This window comes from Muscardinus avellanarius, assembly GCF_963383645.1.
Source record: "Muscardinus avellanarius genome assembly, chromosome: 7".
Classification (NCBI taxonomy): Eukaryota; Metazoa; Chordata; class Mammalia; order Rodentia; family Gliridae; genus Muscardinus; species Muscardinus avellanarius.
In genome coordinates this window covers 72,180,311-72,207,892 of record NC_137793.1, presented here as the reverse complement: position 1 = coordinate 72,207,892, position 27,582 = coordinate 72,180,311, and the positions used below count along the sequence as shown (strand labels likewise).

General features: G+C 35.6%; 1 protein-coding gene across 1 annotated transcript in view; it reads left to right on the top strand.

Annotated features, from left to right (window-relative positions):
• The window catches only part of RRP15 (ribosomal RNA processing 15 homolog), a gene marked incomplete at both ends in the record, with an annotated part of 47,085 nt that extends 19,503 nt beyond the window's left edge, over positions 1-27,582 (top strand). Inside the window, 3 exons of the mRNA XM_080699465.1 lie at positions 633-730; positions 2,937-3,138; positions 27,448-27,582. Of these exons, the coding sequence (XP_080555591.1) occupies positions 633-730; positions 2,937-3,138; positions 27,448-27,582 (435 nt within the window). The remainder of the gene's footprint in view (positions 1-632; positions 731-2,936; positions 3,139-27,447) is intronic.

Sequence of the window (27,582 nt, the reverse complement as noted above, 5' to 3'; positions counted from 1 at the left end):
GTGTGTAGGTTTTTCTTATGTCGCAACCTTCCTTCTGTTTTTACATGATAGCAGAGAATCAGTTGGTTATAGTTTGTGACTGATGTGCTATGTATGGCAAGAATAGGACCAAATGTGCATCGGAGAGGAGAAATGGAATTAGGGGATTTTGCTCAAAGAGAAGTAGTCACTCTGATTATCTGGATAAGATACTGTTCTTCTAAATGCTGATACATAGTCTTAATTATGACCATTGAAGAATTCGCCTTCTGAAAATAAAGGGAAACTGATTAAATTTGTAGTTACCAAAGGGAGCCTTTCTTATGTTTCCCACTGATGACTAATGATGGCAGAGCAGCATATGGCTCCCTTGCACCCTGCCTTGCACTGCCCCCCGAGTGCTGGCAGCTCTCCAGGCCCCAGTCAAGAGAACCTGATAGGAGCTTACTTTGTGCTGCTCACAGAACATGCTGAGTGTTAACCACAGGCTCTCTGAGCTGAACCCCTAAACTTGTGGTTTTCTAAAAAGTCCCTATGACACAATAAGGCAGAATGATTTATTACCTTTGTTCTTTCACAGAGTATCATATCAGAGTTTTCTGTACTTTCTAAAATGTCCACTATTTTTTCACATAACAATATTTATAACACAGCTTGATAAAAAGCGGGAGTGGGAAATGATGTGCAGAGTAAAGCCAGATGTTGTCAAAGACAAAGAAACGGAGAGAAATCTTCAGAGAATTGCAACAAGGTAAGACATGTTTTTGCTCTTCAAGAATAAGTACACTGAAGTTTTCATAGTGATCTACTTTTGATCAGATTTGATTCTTAAACTCTGCCATCTCAAGAGTCAGTGTTACGTGTCTAAGCTTCCTTCCTGTCACCACTGGATTCAACCAAAGATTTTGGAGATCTCATGAAGCAAGAATGTAATAATGTGCAAAGAGTATATTTGGTATGAACTAATTTCAGATCATCTTTTTCTAGTTAGGAGAACAGTGTGCAGTGAATCAAACCTCTTGCTGCATTTCTGTTAGGATGGTTTGCTTAAAGTTGTGGTGCAAGGTGATAATTTTTGTTATATGTTACACATTATGGCAGCTTCATGCTGTCCTTTTACTCTGCTTTAAAAAAAAAATGATGTCAAACATGTATTTGATGCCCTTTGCATTCAAAGGTTAATAGGATATGGTGGCTGCTCAATGGTTCTTGCCTACTCATCTTTAGGAATTAAGATTTTTAAAGAATAGACACATGTATTGTGTGTTGGGAACATAAAAGGGGAGATTGCTAGGGGCATGCTAAGGCTTCACAGAGGAAATAACATCTGAATTACTTACAGAATGTAATGGAATTATTTTTAAAATCCTTAGTTACCTAAATTATTTTGGTTGGTCATTTTCTAATCTATCTAGGTATTACAAAGTGAGATAGTGGGATATAGTGATTTAAGGAATAGATAATAGGACCAGACTGCTAGAAGAGGATAATATTTTATCTAGCCTGTATAGAGTGTCTCTGAGAATTAAGTGGCTTAAGAAATAGAAATAACTTAGAATGAGTAACTCCTTAGGTCTGTATTCTAGGCATCTCACTTGCTTCATGGTGGTCATAGACCTGTTAAAAAGTCTGGGACTTTATTCTCCTTAAAGCTAATAAGCTGTCCTATTTTTGAATGCTGGTAGATGCTAAGAATTCTGGATCAGAGCCAAAGGATTTTATTCCTCATGGCAGAAAGCATAGGTAGAGCATCACATTCTTACCGGGTCTTTTGAGGCTCAGGGGCAGTGCAGGTGCCCTAGATGGATACCTGCATATACAGTGGGCCCTGTTACTGAGTCCAACACTGTGCTAGGGAATCTGTTGCCCTTATGGTGCTTATTAATAATCTGTTCTTTGGGGGAGAGATTGCCTTATCAGTCAGGGTCATTTACTGAAAACACAAACTTGAGAAATGGCCTGGGTAAAGAGCCGTCAGTGCCTTTATTCTTGAAAAACCTAGCTCAGGCCCATGGCGCATTGCCTAAGAATTATTACAGAAAAAGAATTTATAGGCTACAGAATTTTAGAGCCTAATGGTCTAAATCATTGCTGTCCAGGAGAATTTGTAATGTTAGCCACATATATAATTAAAATTTTTCTTATAATCTCATTGCTAAAACTAAAATGAAAGATTTGAAATTAATTTCAATAATATGTAACCCAGTGTATTCAAAATATTTTAAAATGAAATCATATAAAATATGAGATTTTAAAATTCTCTTTTACATGTTGAGTCTTTCACATTTAATGTTAATTCTGATCAGTCACATTTCACGTGCTTGGTAGCCACATGTAGCTTAAGGCTCCTGTATTTTAATTGTGTATGGTATTGGAGATTGCACCTAAAATCTTAATGAATGTTAGACAAGCACTCTGCCACTTAGCTGTACGCCTAGCCTTAAATTAAAAATGGGCTGTTAAAATTGGTTTCATAAAAAGGAGTTGCAGATATGTAGCTGAATACTTTTTAAGCTACTCAGGTATTTTTTCCAATTTACAGATGAAATTTTAAGAACTAACAACTCTTCTTTAGAGTCACATGCTCTGACAAATAACTGTACAGGCTATGTTCTTTCATGCTACTGTAAATGCCTTCACTCATTGTATATATTTTGAGGAACTTTTTTTTTAAAGTAATTCTAAATTAAAAGTAATTCTAAGTTTTAGTAGCACAAAAGTTGATTTAGAAAGATACTTTTGAAAATTTTGTACCAATTCACGTATTCTCTCTTCAGAAATTTATATTCATTCAGTGAAATGTGTTTTTATTTCTCATATATTTAACTGTTCATTCACTTCTTTCATTTGAATACTTATTAAGTGCTTGCCTCGGTAGTGAAATACTCTACATGGAATTTATATTACAGTGTAATGGCCATTTAACTACATTGTTCTGATTACTTTATGTACCTTAGGGGTGTGGTGCAGTTATTTAATGCTGTTCAGAAGCATCAAAAGAACGTTGATGAAAAGGTTAAGGAAGCAGGAGGGTCTGGGAGAAAGCGTGCCAAGTTGATATCAACTGTTTCCAAGAAAGATTTCATCAGTGTTCTGAGAGGAACGGATGGGAGTACAAATGAAAAAAGTTCAGCTGGGAAGAACCCAAAAGCCAAAAAGGTAAGACATTGGATTCAGTGTGTCAGACTCTTGCTTTTAAAAATTGAAGAGTTGTTAAATAGAATTATGGTTTTCTTTTTTTAGATTTTATTAGAATTCCTACATCTTACAGCCTAATTTAAAAGTTTGTATTCCTTAGTTTCACAATGACATACACAGCAAGTTACTGGGATAGGCATTAGACTCCTGTCATTGGAATCCAAGAGCCAGAGTCAGGTAAATTGCTTAGAGATGGGGTTTGCATCTCCTTGAGCTGAAATCCTGCTGTTTGTGCATTGTAAGATAGTAGAAACCTAAGTGAGGGTGACAATTTCAGCTTATGACTTATCCACAGAGGCAATGTAAGAGTCAGAGCTGTAGGAAATAATGGTAGACAGTCATCCTTGCCTTGAGGCAGCTTTGGTAAAATTTGTCTGATTAGGCGATTAGGATTATAAATACTTTTTGTGGCTTTTAGCATAGTATCTTTGCTTCTCCAGCCCTCTTGACCTGGGGATCTCAATAGATTCCTTTTAATGTCCCAGCTATAAGGCTTGGAAATATGCTTTAATCTCATAGGGCAGGTTAAAAAAAAATTAAAGCAAAGTACATAGTTATATTTGATAACTTGATTTCTACTGCCACCAATAGTATTTCAGTCAATCAGGAGATAAGAGTTTCCGTCCTGAGTTTTTTTCTGTGTTTTAGGAAAATAGTTCAAATTTTGGCAAGAACATGTAGGAATTTAATGCCAACTTAAGGTTGAAGTAGTTTCCAGGTTCCCTGATTGGGTCCCCATTTATTTATTTGTTTTGATTGACATGATAATTACACTTATTTATGAGGTACACTGTGATGATTTGATTCATATATACTTTGGATAATGATCAAGTCAGAATGACTAGCATAGCCATCGCTAAAAACTTAATCTTTTTTTTTTACTGCATACATTCAAAATCCTCACTTCCAGCTGTTTTGAGGTACACAGTGTGTTATTGTGCCATAGAATACCAGAACTTATTTCTCTTATGTAACTGTAGCATGGTGCCCATTGGCCAACCTTTCCCTATCCTTATTCTACCTTTTCTCCCTATTCCCTCAACTTCTATGCAGTCAACTTTTTTAGATTTCATATTCTGAATGAGATATGTGGTATTTTGTCTTTCTTTGCCCGGCTTATTTCACATAACTTAATGCCTTCTGGGTCTATCTATGTTGTTGCAAATGACAGGATTTCATTCCTTTCTTTAGCTGAATATATTTTCTTTATTCATTTATCTGTGGGGCCTTTAGATCAATTCCGTATCCTGACATTGCGAATAGTGCTGCAGTAAACATGGGCGTGCAGGTCTCTCTTCCACATACGGGTTTAATTTCCTTTGTGTAGAAACTCAGTACTGGGGTTGTTAGAATGTGCGGTCTTTTTTTTTTTTTTTTTTTTTTTAAAGAGCTATTATCCAATGCCTGTTATTGAAAAGACAAAAACTAAGTGTTGGAATGATGTGGAGAAAGAACTGGTGGGAAGATGGATTTTTTTTCTTTTCCTGTTGGTTTCAAAATAAGTTTTTGTAGAAGCATTTATTTTTGCTTTGGGATTATTTCTTTCTTTCATAAATTAGAAAAATAAATGAAGGGTCCTTTTCAATGGTGCATCACATTTTCTTCTTTTACCATTTGCTCTTGCTTTTGGCTTTCTTTTTTTCTACTTAGTGATCTCAGACATAGTATTAATCTGGGACAAGGTCTCACATATTGTTTGTGACTCAAGCCAAAGTGGCTTTGCTCTAAAATTTTTTTTAGAGCTACCTACTCCATGCCATCAATATTCTGCCACATTTTTACTTTTAAAAATACTTTTGTCATTGTAAAATTATTTCTTAGGGAAAAGAAATAGACTTGTGCTTTAAAACATTATATTTGAATTTGCATTTGAATAACTATAAAAGGACAACTGTGTGTGATAGGATCAATTATTGATGTATTAAGTGCCTAAAGATGCTGTTGTGTCTTTTAAAGTCTTCTGATTAAGACAGACAAATAACTTTACATAAACAAGATTAACTTGACAAGTATAGGTTCTAGATTAATATTTCTAGATAGCATGTTAACATGAATTACACCATATATAATAAAAGGTAAAGTAAGCAGCTCTTCAGATCTATTTGTGGGTGCAGTTTCATAGTAACTGGTAATATTCCTTTAGGGCATAGAACACTAAATCTATAAATGTTACTTGAAATAGGTTGACTTTTCAGGCATGTGAAATGAACAGGGAGAGGCAAAGATGGGTAGAGTTGGTATGCCAAAGTGTTATTTGGAAATGAGTTGTAGATTAGTGAACAGTGTAAAGGAAGATATTAAGTAGAGAATAATATTTTTTATATTTTTACACTGTCCTAACATATAGCTGTTGTGCCCTTTTCTAGTACATGCATCTTCTCAATACAGTGTGGCAGAACTCTATGGAAGTTGCTTCTTGTTCCTTTCTGTGCCATAATGATATTCAGAGTGCAGGGTTTTTTTTGTTTAAATCAGATCTTTCTGATATTGTAAAATCTCTAAAGTTAGAGTCTATGGACATATAAACCGGATTCTTTAGCTGCTTTCTATCAGTACATCAGTTTGAAAATGCCTTCAGTATAAGGCATTACCTTCTATATGCTTTATACCTCTGGTATAAGGACTTAAACTCCATATCCCACTTATACATACATGTTAGTTCATAGTTGTGATTTTAATATCTTAGGTATAAAAAAGAAAGAGCCAGTAAAGTAAAACTAGATAGAGTTGTACTAACATAACAGAGGTTGTAGATGTTATGAGTCAGCATAGTTTACAGTGGTTGTAGATGTTATGTCCATTATAGTCAGCATAGTTTACAGTAGTCTTAGGGTTCTTTTTCTTTCTTCCGTGTTTTTTTTTTTTTTTTTTTTTTTTTTTTTTTTTTTTTGCTGTACTGGGAATGGAGCCCAGGGGCTTTATAAAACCTTTGAGCTACACCCTCAGCCCCAGGGTCTCACTAAGTTGCAAAGGGCCTCAGTAAGTAGCTGAGGCTGGCCACAAACCATGATCCTCTTGTCTCAGCCTCCGTCTGCCACCATGCCTGGCTTTTTTCTTTCTCATAATGAACACAGGACTTGAGAATTTATTTTAAAGAATTCCTTTTCAAGAATTTTGTAGAAATTTCATATTCCTTCAAGATATAGGAAATGCTGACATTTTGACAAATGCTTCTTAGTTGTGTTATGGCCTGAACAAGCAATTTTTCTCAGGATATTTTTTCTGGGTTAGAATTTTAAAATTTAATTATTGAAGCAATAAGAGCATAATATTACAAATAAGCCTAAAATTAAATAAAATAGTAACTGCCCATTTCTCTGTACCCTTTACTCTGCATCTTCAACTCGTAGGTAAACATTTTCAACTGTTAGATCTTTTAGTATTTACTCTCCTATCTTCACTCATATTTACACCATTTCTTTATCAATACTACTAGCTACTCTCTTTTATTGAAGGTAAAGACTATTTGAACTCCCATTTGTTCTCATGCCAACCACATTCTGTGGCCTTCCAACATAGTGTAGTCATATTTTTGGCTAAATCAGTATTCAGTATAGATATTGCTCACTACTGAGCAAGACAGTGTACAAAAAAGTAATAACTATATTTTTTCATATAATTTTTATTTTTCCTTGAGCTAGTTCTTGCCTCTTCATTTATTGAGTTCATATGGATTGTTTTCCAAAGTCTTCAGAAGAACTGCTGAACCCTTCTCGTTTGCATTTTCCTTTTGGTTCTCCTGCTACTGCCTGGCTGTTCTTTAGTTGTTGTGCACTGTCTTTTTGCATCAAGGCTTTCTAATTATCTTGGGAATTCCCTTTGCCTCTTTCCTATGTGGTAGCCTCTGTTTCTTGGACTGTATGTCTTGTCTTCTCCTCTCCTCTCCTCTCCTCTCCTCTCCTCTCCTCTCCTCTCCTCTCCTCTCTTCTCTTCTCTTTTCTTTTCTTTTTATTTTGCAGTACTGGAGATTGATCCAAGGGGCATTCTACCTCTGAGCTACACCCCCAGCCTGAGTTTTTAATTCTTTATTTTGAAACAGGGTCTCATTAAGTTGCCGAGGGTCTCACTAAGTAGCTACAGTAGCTGGCCACACACCCGAATCCTCCAGTCTCAGCCTACCAAGTACTGGTATTACAAGAGTGCACCACCACACCTGGCTTTGTATGTCTTCTTTTCATATCAATGTGTTAACCTGATATATGACTACAGAAATGATACATAGTATCCTAATTTCTGAAACCCATGAAAGTATCTTATTCAGACAAAAGGTTTTTGTAGAAGTAATTGAGGATCTTATGATGAAAAGATCATCCTTAGTTATTCAGTGGATTCTAAATCCAGTAACAAGTGTCACAAGACACATGAGAGAGATTTAATAGACAGAAACAGGGTAGACAGTGTGACCCTGGAGTCAGAGGTGGGAGAGATGGGGCTACAAGTTGAGGAATGCTAACAACCACTAGAAGCCGGAGGCAGAAGAGGACAGGCTTTCCCCTAGATGGAGGGAGGCCTTGCTAGGTTTTAGACTTCTGTGACAGAATCAGTAACTGCTGCTTTCAGCTGGAAGCTTTTAACATCTTCTCTTTATACTTGTTATTCTAAAATTTTACAGTGAAATGCCCTGGGGTAGCTTTTTTTCATGCCTTTTTTGGGGATACTTGTTGGGCTTTGTTATTAGTCTAGTGATTTCATATTTCTCTCTTCTAAACATGCTGTTTTGTTCTTGTTTGCTTTAATGTCTTTGATTACTTTTGTCCCTTTCTCTTCTGTGTTTTCTTTCTGAGATTATTGTTTAAATGGTTGTTGGGTCTTAAGGTTGGTTCTTTGATTTTCATAACTTTTTTTCTTCAATTTTTTTTATTGCTCTAACACTTTTCTGGAAAAGGTTTTTTTTATTTCCCTTTGGTGCTGGTATTGAACCCAGGAGCATTCTACCTTCAAGCTGTGTCCCAGCCCTATATTTTTCATTTTGAAATAGGATCTCACTAAATTGCTAAAAGCCATGTTCAGTTGCTGAGACTGGCTTTGAGCCTATGGTTCTCCTGACTCAGCTTCCCAAGTATTGGGATTATAGACATGTGCTACCACCCCTGGCTTGTAAAAGTTTTTTTGGTTTCCAGCCCATGTGTTAAATTGGGAGTGGGGGGGACATAATTTTGTAGTTTTAAATTTTGAATACCTTTTTGGTGTTCTTTAATTTTTGAGTCTTATTTCATAAATATGGTATGTATTTTCTCTTTGAGAAATTAATTATAGGTGGTTTGATTTTTTTCTTGTGTTCTGTATTGTCTTAGTCTCTTTCTAGCTCACTTGTGCTATTTATTTTGGTCTTAGTATTTTTTTTTTTTTTTTAAGGTACTGGGGATGGAACCCAGGGGGATACTACCTCTGACTGAGTTACACTCCCAGCCCTAGGTTTTAGTCTTCTTTCTTTCTTTCTTTCTTTCTTTCTTTCTTTCTTTCTTTCTTTCTTTCTTTCTACCTCTGAGGTACACCCCCAGCCCTATTTTTTATTCTTTATTTTATTTTATTTATTTTATTTTTTTGCGGGTCTGGGGATGGAACCCAGGGGCATTTGACCTCCAAGCTACACCCCCTGCCCTATATTTTATTCTTCATTTTGAAACCAGGTCTCACTGAGTTGCAGAGGGCCTCACTAAGTAGCTGAGGCTGTCCACGAACCGCAATCCTCAGGTCTCAGCCTCCCGAATGCTGGGATTACAATCATGTGCCACCATGCCCGGCTTATTCTTTATTTTAAAACAGGGTCTCACTAAAGTGCAGAGGGCCTAAGTAGCTGAGGCTGTCCGCGAACCACAATCTTCCTGTCTCAGCCTCCTGAATGCTGGGATTACAAGCGTGCACCACCATGCGCCGGCTAGTCTTTTTATTTTTGAAACAGGGTCTCACTGAGTTATGTAGGGCCTTGCTAAGAAGCTGAGGCTGTTTGTGAACCACAGTCCTCTGGTCTCTGCCTCCTGAATGCTGGGATTATAAGTGTGCACCACCATGCCCAGCTGGTCTTAGTCTTTTGAGTTGGAGGCCTTTTCTCAAATGAATGATGATCCTCACTGTCTGTTTTATGTTAAAGAGTAAAGTATTAAAGAATTGATTGAAAATTCCTGTCAGCCCAGAGTTTGCTGACTGGTGATCTCAGCTGTAGAAAATCAAGTAGAGTCTGTTCTCTTTGTGGGATGCCCAAGTGTCTTGGTCAACATTCTCACTGATATAATCCAAAAAGATGGACTGCACACACAATTTAGAGGAAGGAAGATTTGTTTGTTAACAATGTTTTGGAGATTTTTGGGATTAGTCCTTGTCAAGCTGTATATGTGAGCTCAGGGCCTGGTGGCGAAGAGCAGAGAGGGAGACTGCAATGCTCTGCTCTTCACATCATGGAAACTGGAGCGAGCCAGAAACAGAAAGCAAGGGGAGGAGAGAACCTTCTCTAACCTTCAAGGCTACAACCTTAGCAACCAAGCCCAGCTTCTGACATCACTACCTTGTTTCTGTGAGGAGTAGGGGGACATTCTAAACCCAAACCATTATACACAGTGTTCTCTTTTTTTTGTTTGTTTCTTTAGGATCCCTTAGATTTTTTTTTTTTTAACAGAACAATTCTAGTCTGCAGTGTTATGGAATAAGACATTTGCTGCTTACATTCCTTGAATGTAGAAATAGTTTGGGAGGCTCTTAAAACTCAGCATGTAGACTTCCTCAAAGTCCTTTGTGCTGTTCAGTGTTCCAGAGTACAAGACTTCTCTGGATTAATACTTGCAGGGACCAGATGGGATGGTGCATTCAAGTTCAAGGCCAGCCTAGGTAATTTATGGACATCCTATCTCAGATTAAAATATAAAAAGAAGCTGGGTATGGTGGCGCAGGTTTGTAATCCCAGCATTCATAATCCCAGCATTTGGGAGGCTGAGACCGGAGGATCGCAGTTCGTGGACAGCCTCAGCTAATTAGTGAGACCCTCTGCAATTTAGTGAGACCCTGTTTTAAAATAAAGAATAAAAAATAAGACAGCAGGTGTACCTTGGAGATCGAATGGCCCTGGGTTCCATCCCCAGACCCACAAAAAATAAAAATAAAAAATGAAAATATAAAAATAATTGGGGGTATAGCTCAGTGGTAGACCACCCCTGGATTAGACACCCAATCCCCAATACCAAAATAATAATACTAGTCATATCTTAGGGACTAAACTACTTTTCCATGTTGGGATCCTATGGGTCTGCTTCTCAATAGAGTGTAAGCCACTGTTCTGTTTTTATCATACCCATCACAACTATTCCCTCTTCCTTTCAGATTGCCCTCAACTCTCCATACTGCTTGTTTCTCATTTTCTGCTTTTTTTTTTCATTTACAAAAGAAAACATCTTTGCTGGGCTTGATGGTACACACTTGTAATCCCAGTGCTTGGAAGGCTGAGCAGGAGGATCCGGGTTTGCGTACAGCCTCAGCTACTTAGTGTGAGGCCCTTTGCAAACAGTGAGACCCTGTTTCAAAATAAAGAATAAAAAATAGGGCTGGGGCATAGCTTGGAGGTAGAATGCCCCTGGGTTCCAACCCCAGTACTGGCAAAAAAAAAAAAAAGAAGACCTCTTTTTTTCTTTTGTAATTGGTTGACACTATTCTACCCAGTTTTTACTCCCTCAAAAAAAATTATTATTATTTGTCTTCTGATTTTTTTCTCTTCTGTATTATTTACTTGCTCATTTATACCTTTTTTAACTTTAATTTTTTGAGTTCCTGTAAGGAGTAGAGATAAATTCATATCTTATGTTTGATTTTCTTTTTAATCTGAAAGCAGCTTTTAAGTATCTTTTTAAATTTTTAGCCTCATGAGGAGGAAAATGTCCATATATGTAAAGAAGATGTAGACAGTTGTATTTCTCTGGATTTGCAACTTTTTGTGATTATCTGTATTCCTTTGTGGATCTTTTGATACTTATATATATGGACATGTGCATGTATGTGTTTAGATTGTTTCCTAGATAACGAAGAGAGTATAGATGCCCATATTACTGAGATTCATTTCTTAATAAGTTACATAACTGTGATTTAGGAGGCTGCTTTATGTTTGTGTATACTTGTGTACTATGTGTAGTACACATGTATTTAATCATATATTCTTACAGCTAATGTCTTTCGAGCTATAATTTCAGTGGAAAGACTTGCTCTTAAAGTCCTGTTTGTTCTTACTGGGCCCATAGGTACTTACCTGAAATCTCAATACTTAGGCAGCTGAGATAGGAAGATTGGTGAGATCTTGTTTCAAAATAAAAAATCAAGAAGGGCATTTTCTAACCAGGGGAGTTGAAAAAAAAGATTCCAAGGAAGTAGGTTGGGATAAAATTTTAAAACTCATACCTTCTGCTAAAGAATTTTAACTTAACAAATGTAAACAGCATGGCCACAAAGGAGGAGGCAGAGATCTGAGGCTACATGGTAGGAGGCTACGTGGATGAGCTCCTGTGTCTCAGCAGGGTCACCAAATCTCTAAAGGACAGGTAGCCTGTTTACTAAGTTAGGGAAGATGAAGAGTGTATTTCAGAGAGTTTTTCTAAAGTTTGTAGATGTAAAAAATTGATTTTTGGAGAACCTGCCCTAATCCTGGCCCTGTAATTGGTCTTCCTGTAGACCAAATGAATGGAGTGGCTCAGCCAGCCACAGGGGCATGCCAGCCTTCAACTTGACGACCCCCCCCCCACATCAAAGGTTAAGTTGTATTTAGGGCATGGTTCAAAGAAGCAACAAAAACTTGTATTTTGTTTAAGAAAGGTTTTTATTAAAATTATAAGCTTTAACTCTTAATACCTTTCTTCTCTCATTCACATACCTCTCCAGAGGGATTTATTTTCTCTGTATGTTAAAGTAATTTAAAAAATTTTAATGAAGAAGCATTCGTGCTTTTTATTAGCTTTTAAAGTTGTAATTTTTTTGTTGTTCTCTTTAAAAGCTAACTAAACTTGTCATATTTCGTGAAATTTAGCTCTCTTTTCATAAAGGCAGGACAGAAGCAAATATAATGCATTTTAAATCTGTCTCAAAGGAGAATATATTGGTTGCTATTCCCTAATGTACATTATGTATATTGACAAACATATCAAAATTAATTACTAAGCCAAACATGAGAAGGAGGGAGTGGGAAGGGAATGGGGTGGGAATTGGGGAAGAGTTAATTGAGTGATGTGTGCTTATATTACCTCTACCATCTTGTATTCCATTAAGATGTATAACTACAATGCACCAATTAAAAAAAAAATCAAAAAAAGAAAACCATAGGTTATGTTACCTATACTCTTGAATTAGACTTTCTTCAAAGTTTTTATTTATCAGAAATCACCCATATTTCAGGACATGTTTTGTTATAATAAAACCACAGTAATTTTGTTGTAAGAGGAAATGTTAGCTAGTTTTCTTTTCTTTTTTTTTTTTTTTTTTTTGGTGGTGGTACTGGGGTTCCTGGAAGCCCTTCTACCTCCGGGCTACACTCCCAGACCTATTTTTACATTTTTATTTGGAAACAGGGTCTCCTAAGCCAGCACGTGGCTGGCTTCGAACCTGCGCGATCCTCCTGTCTCTGCCTCCCAAGCGTGGGGATTACAAGCGTGTGCCACCACGCCCGGCTAGCTAGTTTTCTTAACTACGTAATTTCTGTAGTGATTGTAGGTCAACAGATTTCAATAAAAGTTCCCAGAATAGGCTTTGTATAATTTTCTCTGATTTTGTGATAATGAAATCCTAAAGCAAATGCCAAATGTAGAGATAAACTAGGGTGCTCTGTTTCTCATACATTTTTCATAAATAGTGACCTTGTAATTTCTTCATAGCTAGATATTTAGTGGTTGAATGCTTTTGAAATACCTGGTTTCTTTTGTAAATTATAACCCAGAGTGTGGATTGCTGTATACTTTAAAACTGTTAATTCCTCTGAGGCCTCTTAGATGACTGAGTTCTTAGTCCTAAAGAAGGAAACCCAGGAGTGGAAGGAAGGACTTCCTCACACAGTTCTCTAGGTGGTCCCCCAGCACTTTTCAGGGCTCGTATTCAAGCGTTGTTGGGGGTGTGGAAGACAGGCAAGGGGGAGGAGAAAGATATTGTCCTTAAATTGCCCCTGCTTGCAGGGCAGCAGTGTTTTATTCTCACAAAAAAGCTGCTCTCACTGGAATGTGTGGAATCCTAAATTTGTAAGTAATTCAGCTTAATGTTTGTTTACTGAAAATGCCTAAATAGATTAGAGTTTATACAAAAGATAGACTCCAAGTTTGAATGAGAATGTGCAGGATTGTACACATTATTGTTGATGGGAACTCTTTAAAGCCAGTTTCTCATTGTGTTTACTTCCTTTAAAGTATGCAATTTGGTTTTAATGTAGGGTAGTCTCTCATCCGAACAGCAGTTGTAATCAGAGGGAACTTATGTTTGGCAATATGGTAACACGCAGCATTTTGACGTGGGGAAAATAAGGGGATAAGTAAAGTATAAGAACCATTGTAGGTTTGTATGGAACTGTTGTGGACATCTTTACTACTGTTATATTAAAATTAATAATGGTACCATGCATCCTTTGGCCCTATATGAGGAAATTCTGTCAGTATATGAAAAAATGTTGTCTAAGTAGCTGCCTGTATAGGAGTTTCATAAGTGAGACTGTGTCATTAAAAAAAGAGGGAGAAAGGAGTGTTGTACTACATTTCCACCTATGTGGACATTTTAAAAATTCAAAGAATATTATTTCTTGCTAAAACTCATCTTCTTATTTTCTTTTGTTTTTGTGGTACTGAAGATGGAACCCAGGGCATTCTGCCTCTGAGGTACACTCCCAGCCCTATTTCTATTTATTTTTTATTCTTTATTTTGAAACAGAGTCTCAGTGAGTTGCAAAGGGCTTCCCTAAGTAGTAGCTGAGGCTCTCCACCAACTGTGATCCTCCTTTCTCAGCCTCCCAAATGCTGGGATTACAAGTGTGCACCATCACGCCCAGCCAAAACTCATTATTTTTGAGTAGTAGATAATTGAGAGCATTTGTGGGGTATAAGTAGTAGGTTATGGATTCAAGAACCAGTCTGCTAGGTTCAGAGCACCTGTCATATAGTAGTAGCAGCAGCAGCAATAGTAGTAGTAGTCCTCTCCACTTCAAAGGGATGTTATGTGAGCCACATGAGTTAATATATAGAGAGTGCTTGGAAAGATGTTTCATGCATAGTAAGTGCTATGTCAATTCTTGTAAGTTATTGTTATTTTGTATTGGATGTTATCAGGATAAGATCTTTATACTTAGTACTAATTTTTTTCCTCTAATAAATATTAAAAGATGATTTCTTAAGTTGGGAACCAGTTTTCAAAGAAACTTACTGCTTCTTACTTTATTACTGGACAATTCAAAAGATACCAAAAACATTAAAAATTATGTTTGGATTTGTAAAATCCTCACTTCAGGTATGTTGGATTTGGCAATTTATAATTCTTCGAAAATAATAAAACTAGACTTTGAGGAAGCAGGAATTTTCTTTCTCTTTCTTCATTTCAGGCTATGCAAGATAAAATGTATTACATATAAAAATATACTTATCAAGACAGTGAGGTTTCTAAGTGGATGCTGTCATTTTACTTGAATGTTTTTTCTTTATGAATAGTATGCAGAACATCATTGGATAATTACAGATATCTTAAGTTGGTAATTCTGAGGAAACATAATTTAGGGCATCAGCAAGTAGGTATAGTAGCTGAGAAGGCCTATTTGGTTTGTACTAGATACTATGTAAAATGTTTTGTCATAATTACCATTTTTAGAAGTAGTAGAATTCCTATGTTAGAGTTGAAAAACCTAGAATCAGAAGGGTTAAATCACTTATCCCAAGAGACATTCATTGATAGAATCTGGATTCTCATGCAGCCCGTATTACAGTAATACCCTGTTGTAGACATTAGTGCTGGGTTTTGGAAGATAGGAGATGCTTGATGCAAAGAGAATCAGAACAGAAAACATCTCATTCTACTCTCACCCAGATGAGCTAGAGTTGGGGCTGGCTAAGGAACTGTGGTCTCAGGAGTGAGAAGAGTGGTGAGAAGCAGCTTGAAGACTGACTTTTACTATTTCTTCATCCTCTTCACTTGATGTAGAGCATAATAGAGACTGATGTATATTAAAATACTAATTTCTCAAAACTTATATAATATATAAAATATAATTAGATGTTTCAGAATTAAATTTAGTTTAGAAAATTTTCTGTAAATGTTAGAATTGGCTATTTATCTGCAAATTAAAATGCAGTATAAATCAAATGCATCTTGTATTTAATTATTGTATATCTAATACAAATTTAGAATCTTGTTTTTATTCAGTTCCTTCATGAACATTTTTAAACAAAGTAAACTTGAAAGGATACATTTAAAAATTGTCAATCCTTGTTTTTGTTTTATATAGCTTGCTTATCTTTTTTTTTACTTAGATTTTGTTTGGGCTGATTATTTAAAAGCAGTACCCACATGTATGCCAAAGATTCTCTTTCTTAAAAACCAGATTTATGGAGATACAATTCATATACTATGCAGTTTAAAAGATTTTTTTTTCTAACTATGAGGACCAGAATCCAGTTAAGGTCATACCTTGGTTGTATCTTATTTATTCTTGACCAGCTCCTTGCAAAAATTAAAAAAGACTCACTTTTTTAAGCAGTCAAGTCACTTGTCATGTAGAATGATTAATAAATCCAGGGCTTGAAGTTGTCTGATTGTTTCATCATAGTATTTTTAACTTTTTTCTGTAAGCTGGCAATTAGGACTAAAAGTTTGATGAAATTTAATTTTTTTTTTTTTTTTTTTTTTGTAGAACTGGGGATTCTATCTCTGGACTATACCCCCATATCTATTTTATTTGGAAACAGGTTCACCAAGATATATAGGGCCTCTCTAAGTTGCTAAGGTTGGCATTGAACCTGCAGTCCTCCTATCTCAGCCTCCCAGGTGCATTACAGGTGTGCACCAATATGTCCAGCCTAGATTTAACTTTCTTAGTATCATATTTCATATGTGTGATACTTAAATACTGTGCCAGGAGGCACAGTGTCAGAATGCCCCATATTAGTTTTTCAGTTTTTTCCTTGGTCAGAGTGATAATAAATAAAAGTTTCCTTATTAATGTTGCATTCCACATTCCCTGTGGTTAGAAAGAAGTTTCTGTGATGAATGCTTTTGCAGGAGCAACTACACTTTCAACACCCATCTTTTCTTTTAGCCTCAATTACTGATCCATGAGTAGAACACATAGGTCATTCATTGGAGGTTACAGAATGGTAATTTCCTAACTTACTAGCTAATATTTTAGGGAGGACAAATTAAACTTCCCCAAAATGGGAGCTACTGTTTCTTTTAATTACTTTTTTTCCAGGGTAAGGAATAAATTTTAAAGTTACCTCTTATGCTGGGAAGTTAACCTTCCTACCTTTCTTTGTTGTCCATCTTTTAAAAATATCACAAACATAGTTATTTTTATTCATGTAATATTTACAGTTCTTTGTAATCATTGTGTTGTCTTAAACTCACAGATGTGGCTGTGGGAAAACATATAAACTGGCCCATGCCCTTTTGGGTTCTGGGACAAGATGTTCCATCCCAAACCTTGTGCTTTCTGTGTTACAAACCTAAAATCACCCCTTTTGATGAGAGCCATCCTTCTATTTTTAAATCTTCCATGGGATTCAGTAAATACTGATAATATGCAGATTCTATATTTATATATAGCTTAATTTTGTTTATATATTTCATGTTTTAAAAAGCTCTTTTACATATATTTTCCCATTTAAGCTTTTTAACAAATTTCTGATATTAAGACCTTCCTATGTTTTCCAGATGAATTCATGGCTCTGCCAATTTATTTGTTTATAAATCTGGATTTTCATTTACATAATATATAATAATGTAGCAAGTATGTATTTGAAGAGATTAACTGCCAGATTGTATTCTAAATATTTCAAACATTTTCTTAATTTAGTGTGAAAATGTGTAGAGCTTTTTTTGTGTTGAAAGTTTCTTTGAGATGTTTCATTTGGCGTTTTAGCTAGTTTAGTTGACTAAGTCATTTATAATTCTTAAGAGGATATAAGCAGTGGGGAAAATCACTGTCAAATTAATGTTTCCTAAAACTCATTTTTGTAGAATAGTGAGTTGGAATAGAAACCATCAAACAGAACCATTTTGAGCAAGTACATATATGTGTTGATTACATGGCAAGACCAAGGGCAGAAAGTGAAATTAAAACAAAAGTAATGCATTGGTTGAAAAACAGTGAATAAACAAAGCATGTTTTCAGGAGTAATAAACTTGAATGCTTGGAAAGACAAAAATAGATTTTCTTAGAGAACTCTATACATTTAACATATGTTTCTACTATCATTAAAGGTGGTGCAATTTCAGACTATTGATTTTTTTCCCCCTGCAGGATAGTCTAATACATGTTTTTCTAGTTTACATGGACCTTATAAATTATCTCTCTGAATCTGAAAACTATAAAAAATTTTGAAAAGTATAAAGATAGTTAACAAGCTGGGGATGGTGGCACATGCTTTTAATGCCAGTACTTGGATAAGATAGGAGAATCACAGGTTCAAGGCCAGCCTCAGCAACTTAGTACAGCCCTCCACAACTTTGTGAGACCCTGTTTCAAAATAAAAGAATAAAGTAGGGCTGGGGATGGTAACTCAGAAGTAGAATACCCGAGTTCCTTCCCCAGTACCACATACACGCACACACACAGTTCACAAAACTGAAGCTCAAGTGAACTTAATGCCTAGAATGTTATTCTACATAAATAGTTAGGTTTATGGAGGGATGGAAAAGACAGAAATAGATCAAGATGATTAGGATTTGCTTGATAGGAATTCTTTGAGAAGCAGAATAAAAATTCAGGTTGTGTTGATACACAGGATTATATATAATCCTACATATTTTGTAATATAGTAATATACTATATTGTCATATAATCCTGATTTGCAGGTTCTTAATTGAAAATTTTGTGCACTGCAAAAGAAAGAATTTTAATCCTTAATGACTAATAGGATGCTAGAATATCTTGAATGATTAAAAATTATTTATATTCTTATTCAACTTCTGAAGATTAGAGCCTACATTTTACCTTTGTTTATTTCTACAAGAATTTTTTTAATGTAAAGACATTACCCAGTATATCCTTCATTCCACAGAAGCATATTCAAGTAGGGTTTATCAGTTTCAGCTAGATTACTAACTGCAGTTATAAATAGCTCACTAAAAAATGTTAGCAACAAAGGTATTTAGTTGAATTTAGCTAGTGTTAAGAACCTTTTTAAATATCGATGAACCTAAATTGAAAATCATACAATCTTAGGGAAAAGCAATGAAATCAACTGTTGCTTATTGCAAATATAGGTATGACTCTAGTATTTGTTTGATTGATCGATTGATTATGGAACTGGGGATTGAACCGAGGGCTGTTCTACCTTCGAACTACACCCCAGCCTATTTTTTTTTTATTCTTTATTTTGAAATAGGGCTTCACTAAGTACCTGAGGCTGGTGGTAAACCTATGGTCCTCCTGTCTTAGCCTCCCAAGTACTGGCATTACAAGCATGTGCCACCATGCCCAACTTCCACCTGTTTATATTTTTTTAGGGTTTCATATAGTTTTCCCCTTTCAAAATGAACTGAGGTTAAGCTTTTATTTATTTGGTGTTGTACTAATAAATCCAAACATTTTTTTGATGCTTTTTTCAATAGCTGCAAGTGTATGCTTAAATACTGAAATTGAAGCTTCAGAGTTGTCTCCATCTTCATAATTGACACAGATGGCCTCTATATGATGCAGATTAAGTATTTGTATAAAATTAGGTTGGGGGGCTGTTTGCTTTTTGTGTCATGGTTTTCATTACAATTTTGCATTTAATCACTTTTTAGGCCATGTAAGCCCAAAGAGCCACTTTTATCCTGTAGACTGCTTTAGGTCATTGAATCAGTGCTGCCTTACATCAACACTGAAGGACTCCATAAGTTGATCAGTTTTGATTATCAGTCTTTACTTAGATGTTAACACTGTGCTATGGTTTAGATCTAAAATGTCCACCAAATCCCATGTGTTAAAGGAGTGGCCCTCAGGCTCTGGTGCGGTTGGTAGGTGTTGGTACATTTACGAGGTGGGACTTAGCTGGAAGGAGTTAGTTCATTGGGTGTGTGGCCTTGAAAGGAACATTGAGCCCTCAGCTGCTTTCCTCTCACTCTCTTTGCCTCCCAATTATCAGACGGTGAGCAGTTTCTTCTAATATGTGCTCATACCATGCCCTAAAGGAATGAAGCCAGCTGACCACAGGCTGAAACCATGACCCCAAAATAAGCCTTTCCTCATGTTATATAACTGAGCTATTTTGTCAAAATAATGCAAAGCTGACTAATGGTAATAAATATCTGTGCCTCACATATATAATATGGCTTACTCTGGCTTGTAATTTATTTATACCCTGGTTAAGAAATTTTTAATTTCTTTCAAATCCTTGTCCTCTAAAACATTCTGATTTGAAGTGCCAGTCATTGGATTAATGGAGATTCAAATTCAGAACTCTCTTGGTTTTTATTACTATTCTAAGAAAATGCATCAAATTTCTGCTACTTCTGTGTTAACAATAAGCCTAAACCCCTTCATTCTTTTGATGTCTTAACATTTAATCAGATCTACTCAGGGATCACCCTAAGCAAGTTTTTGTATTGAATGTCTTAGGATCACCCTAAGCAAGCTTTTCCTCTGATTTTCTATTTTTTTTTAATTATTATTAATCCTGTGTGTGCTCCGTGTTTTTTTCCCCAACTTTTTTTATGTGAATCATATTGAAAATGGCGTACATTTACACAGTACTTGGTGTCACCCCACTTCCCCTTTTCTCCCTTCCCAACACAATGAGTGTCCAGGTGACCATGCTACATTCACATTTATACACATATTCTATTGTAGCTCCTCCAGTTAATCAACCTCAACCTTCTTCGTCTTCAACTTTTCCTTTCTAGCTTTGCTAAGTTTCCCCCTCCATTATCTGGAATTCCTCTGGTATCCCTAATCCTCTCTAGCTTGGGCATAGTAGAGAAAACATATGTCCCTTCTCTTTCTGTGCTTGGCTGATCTCACTTAACATAATGACATCTCACATTGTTCCATCTTCTTGCGAATGACATGATTTTGTTCTTTATTGCTGAATAGAATTCCATTATGTGTATTTCCCATAATTTTGCAATCCTTTCATCTGTTGATAGAGACCTAGGTTAGTTCCATATTTTGGCTATTACAAATAGTGCTGCTATGGACACAGGTATGCATATGTTACTGTAGTTCTCTGGTTTCAACCCTTTGGAAGGATACCCAGGAGTGGCATAACTGTATCATATGGTGGTTCCATTCCCAGTTTTCTAAGGACTCTCCACACTGATCTCCATAGTGGCTGAACTAGTTTGCACTCCCACCAACAGTGTAAAAGAGTTCCGGTTTCCCCACAGCCTCACCAGCATTTGTTGTTTTTGATTTATTTATGCCTGCCACTCTGATTGGGGTTAGATGGAATCTCAGAGTAGTTTTGATTTGCATCTCCCTGATGGCTAATGAGGTTAAACATTTTTTCATGTATCTATTGGCTATTTCTGTCTCTTTTGTGAAGTGGCTATTCAATTCATTTGCCCATTTCTTGATTGGCTTATTTGTTTTGAAGTGTAGAATCTTTTGAGCTCTTTGTATATTCTGGATATTAGCCCTCTCAGAGTGATGACTGGTAAAGATCTTCTCCCATTCTGTAGGTTTTCTCTTTCGGTTCTTGATGGTTTCCTTTGATGAGGAGAAACTTTGTAGTTTGATGCCATCTCACTTGTTAATTCTTGCTTTAATTTTCAGTTCTTTGTTGTGAAAGTTACTTCCTCTGCCTATATGTTGTGGTGTTGAGCCTATGCTGTCCTCTAATAGTTTCACAGTCTCTGGTCTAATTTCCAAGTCTTTGATCCATCTCAAGTTGATTCCTGTGCACGGTGAGAGGTAAGGATTTAGTTCCATCTTTCTACAAATGGATAGCCAGTTCTCCCAACACCATTTGTTGAAAAGGCTGTATTTTCTCTAGTGTATGAGTTTGACCCTTTTGTCAAAGATCAATTGACTATAAGTGTGTGAGTTTGTTTTTGTATCTTTTATTCTGTTCCATTGGTTTGCGTGCCTGTTTTTGTGCCACTACCATGCTGTTTTAACTACTATTACTCTGTAGTATAATTTGAAGTCAGGGATTGTGATGCCTCCTGCATGGTTCTTATTGCTGAGAATTTCTTTGGCTATTTCTTTGTGTCTTTTCTTTCTCCATATAAAATTCATGACTAATTTTTTAGGTCTATGAAGAATGTCTTTGGTATTTTGATAGGAATTGCATTGAATTTGTAGAACACTTTTGGTAGAATGGCCATTTTGATGATATTTATTCTGCCTATCCATGAGCAAGGGAGATTTTTCCATCTTCTAAGGTCGGTCTTCTTCAGTTTTTTTCTTTAATGTTTTGTAGTTTTCATTGTAGAGGTCTTTTACATCTTTGGTTAAGTTTATTCCTAGGGATTTTATTAGTTTTGCGGTTATTGTGAATGGAATTGTTTTCTTTATTTCTTTCATTGTGGATTCATTGTTGGCATATAGAAAAAGCAACTGATTTCTTGTATCCTGCAACTTTGCTGAATTTGTTAATCAGCTCTAGTAGTCTTTTGGTTGGGTTCTTTGGGTTTTCTAGATAAAGGATCATGCCATCTGCAAACAAGGATAATTTTAATTCCTCTTTTTCTTTGAATTCCTTTGATATCTCTTGTCTTATGGCTCTGGCAAGAGTCTCAAGGACTATATTGAAAAGGAGTGGTGATAGTGGGTATCCTTGTCGTGCTCCTGAATTTAGAGAAAATTCCTGTAGTTCTTCCCCATTCTGTATGATACTGGCTTTGGGTTTATTGTATATCGCCTTAATGATGTTGAAATGTGTTCCTTCTATTCCAATTTTCTGCAGTGTTTGTTATTTAACATGAATGAGTGTTGGTTTTTGTCAAATGTATGCTCTAGGTTTTGTAGTCAGTAGTAGATCATGTTTATGGACAAGATACAGTAAATTGAAACGAGTAAACCCAATGTGTAATATAATTTTGCTCAAATTATGCTTCTTAAATGCAGTTAGATCTTTTTTTATAATTTGAGTAGTAGTTCTACTGTGTAGTTAGTAGGTTCCAATAGGAAGCAAAGTAATATGCTTTCTAATCATTGATTCGGTTTTAGAACAGTGTAGTAATTGTGAAAAGAATATGGGCTTAGATCAGTGGACCTGGGTTTGAGTAGTGACTCAGCAATTTATAAACTCTGGACTTGAATAAATTCCTTCACTTCTTTGAGTGAAGATAAGAATTATAATTGCCATCTGGCTAGGACCCTTAAGAGAATTAAAAATATGACTATTATAAAGTATCTGCCACATAACGACTTCATACTATAATTTGTGTTTGTGAATAATGTTTTTATTGAATAAGTTCAAAAATGAAGTGGAATCATTATTCAAAAAAGGTATGTTTCTTGGGAGAAATTTTTGGGAGCAGACCTTAGAAGAAATTTGGGAAACTTGAGGTTGTAGAAATGATTTAGTTGTTGTTTTTTTTTTCTTTAGTTTCTGCTTTTCTGTTTTTCTGTTTTAAATAACTTTTTATTTATATGATATATAAAGCTGCATTTTGCCAAAGAATGAATACTATAACATAATGTCATTTTCTGACTAATTCTGAATAGGTTTAACGCAGTGATAGCTACTTACTTCTTTATCTAGTGTTGTTGGCATTTATACTCTCTGTATTCTTAACAAATGTGTATATAGTCTATATTTGGAGCAATCAATTTGAGGTATTATTTGTTAATTTTCTATGTTAATAGGCAAAGATTTAGTTTTCTTACATGGTCTTTTTCCTCTCCCCTGTCCTGTCAATATGGTCTACAATTATTTGCTAAGCTGGTATTTATTATTATGTCCATGCAAGTATTATTACCAGCTGAATGTCGTAATTTTCCACATATATGTTTTCTCTCTGTTTTGTCTGGGGTAACTGTTTGAATTTCCATGTTCAATTTCCACAGTATATTTAATTTCCAAAAATCTAATTACTTCATATAATACATCTATTATAATTATTTTCTCTGAGACATTTTTCTTAGAAGCCTCCATTTTCCTTTTTCCGGGTTGATTGGTCTCTGAGGTTATTTCATAGTTATCCTTCTGGGATTTAAATTTCCTGTGATCTTTGAATTTCTACTGGATTGATTGATTTTCCTATCCTGGTACTTATATTTTGCTTTTTTCTTCATTTACTTCTACTTTTTTGTTAAATCACTCTCCAGAGTAAAATGATAGTAAATGATACTACCATGGCGGAGAGCTTTTTAACATTAAGTTATTCTGGAATTTTCCTTCACTCAGATTTAAACATTCCCTTCACTTCTTTTGTTAAATTTCCTCTTTTTTCTGTACAATGTCTTCTTCTTTTTGGCCTACTCCATCTGTTTGTGGAGGACATCCTCAGTGGTTTTCCTGAGAAAGACTGCATTAAATTATACATTTGGCGGACCTTTTATATCTGCATATATCTCTCTTGGGTACTTATACTTGAAAAATAATGTGTCTTGAGTATTATAATTTAATTGGAATTTTTTGGCATTTTCAAAACACTTTTTGCTTTTAGGGTTGCTATAAGGAAATCTGATTACTGATTCTTTGTGTTTATTTGACTTTTTTGTTGTATTACTAGAAGCTTATGGTATATTCTTTTATTTCCCATTGTTCTGAAAGTTTACAATGATGTCTGATGTAGCTCTATTTTTATTTTGTGTATTGGGCTCTCAAGAAAGCTCTTTTCAATCTGATGGGTATACTTACGGCATACAGAACTGAGTCTTAATACTGCTTTTCAAATCTCAGATTTTCTAAGATCTTTTCCTCTTGATCATAAAGAATACTTGGTCTTATAGCAGTGAATGAAAACTGTTGCTAAAAAATACTTGTCCTTTTATAGATGGGTGGTTCTTAGGATTTACTGCTGAATCACTGGATAGCTTATAAAAACAGATATCTGGGCTTCACCCCATGGAGTTTCTTATTCAGTAGGTCTGGAATGGAGCTGAAGAGTTTTAATTTCTAACAAAGTTTCAAATGATGTGGATGTTAAATACCATTGGCCTGGGATCACATTTTAAGACTCGGGGATATAAAGTTATCAATTGCTTCAAGAGCAAAAAAAAAAAAAAAAAAAGAAAAAAGAAAAAAAAAAGAATCACCAAAATCACCCTACAAACTACCACTGTATGTTTACACTGATTGTCTTTTGAGACAAACTTGTGCGATACTGGTATTGCCATTTTAATTAATCTTTTCTTTTGTTTTACTATTGTTTGCTTCTTTCTGACACATCTGTTTAAAAGCTTTTTTCTGAATTCTTCCCTTTCTTGTTATTTCTTCTGTTTGCTACAGTTTTTCTGATGCTACCTAGCAGAGGAGTAACTCAGAGACCAACCAGGGTTGGCTGTCTTAGGGAGCCCTCTGTACAAACACTGCATTGAGGTCAGGTGGGAGGGATCTGCCTGCTTTGGGTTGGTAATGTGTTGATAGCATGTTGGATGTTGTTGTATAGACTTAGAGGCTTAATATTGAGATTGAGCATGTTCATACGTAAACATGAATATCAAAGTCAGGACAAGTCTTTGCTAGTGAGTAATTTGAGATATGACCATACATTCTTTTACAGTTTAATTAAAGGCTTTGAGTTAATTTGACAGCAGAGGTTGTGTGTGTGTGTGTGTGTGTGTGTGTGTGTGTGTGTGTGTGTGTGTGTGTTGCTAGGGATGGAACCCAGGGGCATTCTACCTCTGAGCTATATACCCTAGACCTATTTTTATCTTTATTTTGAAACAAGATCTAAGTTACAGAGGGCCTCACTAAGTAGCCAAGGCTGGCCGCGAACCTGCAATCCTCCTGTCTCAGCCTCCCAAGTAGAGGGATTGCAAGCATGTGCCAGGAGAAGTCTTATAATTGCTTATTCAAAGTGAGTATCTGTTCATTATTAAGCTTTTTTTTTTTTTTTTAAAGGTGAGAGTTGGTCATGTTGGTGCATACTTATAATCCCAGTACATAGGAGGCTGAGACAGGAGAAGCATAGGTTTGCAGCTAGCCTGAGCAACTTGTGAGGCCCTGTTTCAAAAATAAAAGAATAAAATAGGGCTGGTGGTATAGCTTGGAGGTAGACTGTCCTTGGATTCCATCCCTAGTTACTAACACGCGCGCGTACACACAAAACACAGTGAAGAGATTGGCAAAGAAAACTTTGGTTGAAACAGAAAAAGTGGCCTCTTACCAGTGAAGTAGCTTAATCCAATAGAAGTAGGATTTTAGTTTTTGGAATATAGTTTTTATATAGTGAAAATAAGAGCTAAGGGAATGGCAGATGTTAAAATACTCTATGAGGAGAGTTTGAAATTACTTTTCATACTTTATTCCATTAATGTGGCAAGAGAAGTATTAATGCTGTTTTATTATAAGTTTTTAACTAGCATAGATTTTTTTTGTTTATGTTGGTTAAATTATAGTACAAAGTGCTGATATTTAACATACTGAGTCAGTTCTGAACTCTACTGAAGTATCCAGACTTTCAGGTTATATTCAGGCACAAGTTCTACTTGTATTTTTGATCCCAAGAATATAGGACTTAGCCAGTAGGATATTTTTTCATGTACTAGTAGTGTGCAAATTTTCAAAAATGTAATGAGTGTTTCAGGATTGTAGTGTCAATACAGGATTCAGGATTGAAGTTTCAGGATTGAAGTTTCAATAGCGTTAGATAAGTAATCTTTCGTATCCTAGCAGATGCCTGTAATACATATAAAGATAACACTTTTTTAAGTAAATGTCATTTATACTTAATACTTAGATATTTATAGGCTGTTAACTCTGTGAAGATAGACTTTATTTTGTTCATCACTGTATTTCTGATACTTAGAACAGTGCTTGATACACAGGTCTCATGAAATATTTGTGGAAAGAAGGGAAAACTATTTAGTTCAGAGCTGCCCATTTTGTATTACTAATAATACCACAAGGTGGCACTGTTGTACCACGAAATGAAAGCCTGTAATTGCTGGGGTTTTATTAGTGGTCTGTAATACTATGACTAAATAAAATGAACTGCATATTATGCTTATTGTCTGCTTCAGTTATTTATAACATTAGCATGTGATTACTCTTTTACTACATGATTGGGTCACATAATGAGATCATAACCTAAATATAGAACATTTGGTTCAGGTTTTTTTTTTTCTTTTTTTTCTTTTTCTTTTTTTGGTGTGGTACTGGGGATGAAACCGAGAGGTCTTCTACCTCTGGACTATACTCCCAGACCTATTTTTTTATTTTACTTGGGAACACAGTCTCTCTGAGAGCCTCAGAGGCTGGCTTCGAACCTGTGTGATCTGCCTTTCTTGGCCTCCCAAGTACTGGGATTACAAGCATGCACCACCATGCTCGGCTCTTGTTCAGGTTTTTTAAATGTTAAATGAGATAGTTTTATAAAACCTAGCACAGGATCAAGATTAGACTCTTGCCGGGTGTGGTGGCACACAATTGTAATCCCAGCATTCAGGAGGCAGAGACCGGAAGATTGCAGTTCACAGACAGCCTCAGCTACTTAGCAAGGCCCTTTACAACTCAGTGAGACCCTGTTTCAAGAATAAAAAGACTGAAAACTAGGGCTGAGGGTATAGCTTGGAGCTACAATGCCCCTGGGTTCCATCCCTGGTACTGAAAAAAGAAAAAAAAAGGATTAGATTCTTTTTGTCTTCTATAACATATTGGGCTAAAAGTCATTGTTAAATTTCTATTTATATTAAAACAATTTGCCAAGAAGTTTCTAATAAATTATCATTGAAAGTTAAATAATATTTTAAGTTTGTTTGGGTTGTCAAAAGGTTTTGAAAATTGATATCAAACCTAGAATTCACAGTATTTTCCCCCACTCCAGAAAATATTTTGCTTTCATGTTTATAGGGTTGCCAAAATATTTTATTAGTGTATAAGTAAAGTCAACTTATAAGTTGTTTTGGTTTCACCTCTGTTGTAGAATTAAGTATTGGAAAGTTTGTTCTGTTCCTTGAACTTTTAAATTTTTTGTGATTAAGTTGACTCTTGAATATTTTAATTTGTTAATTTTCCTCAGATGGAAATGAAATCAGAAGAGGGCCCGGGCTGGACAATTCTACGAGATGATTTCATGATGGGAGCCTCTATGAAAGACTGGGACAAAGAAAGTGATGTGGCAGATAACAACAGACCAGGATCTGCAAGTGACTGA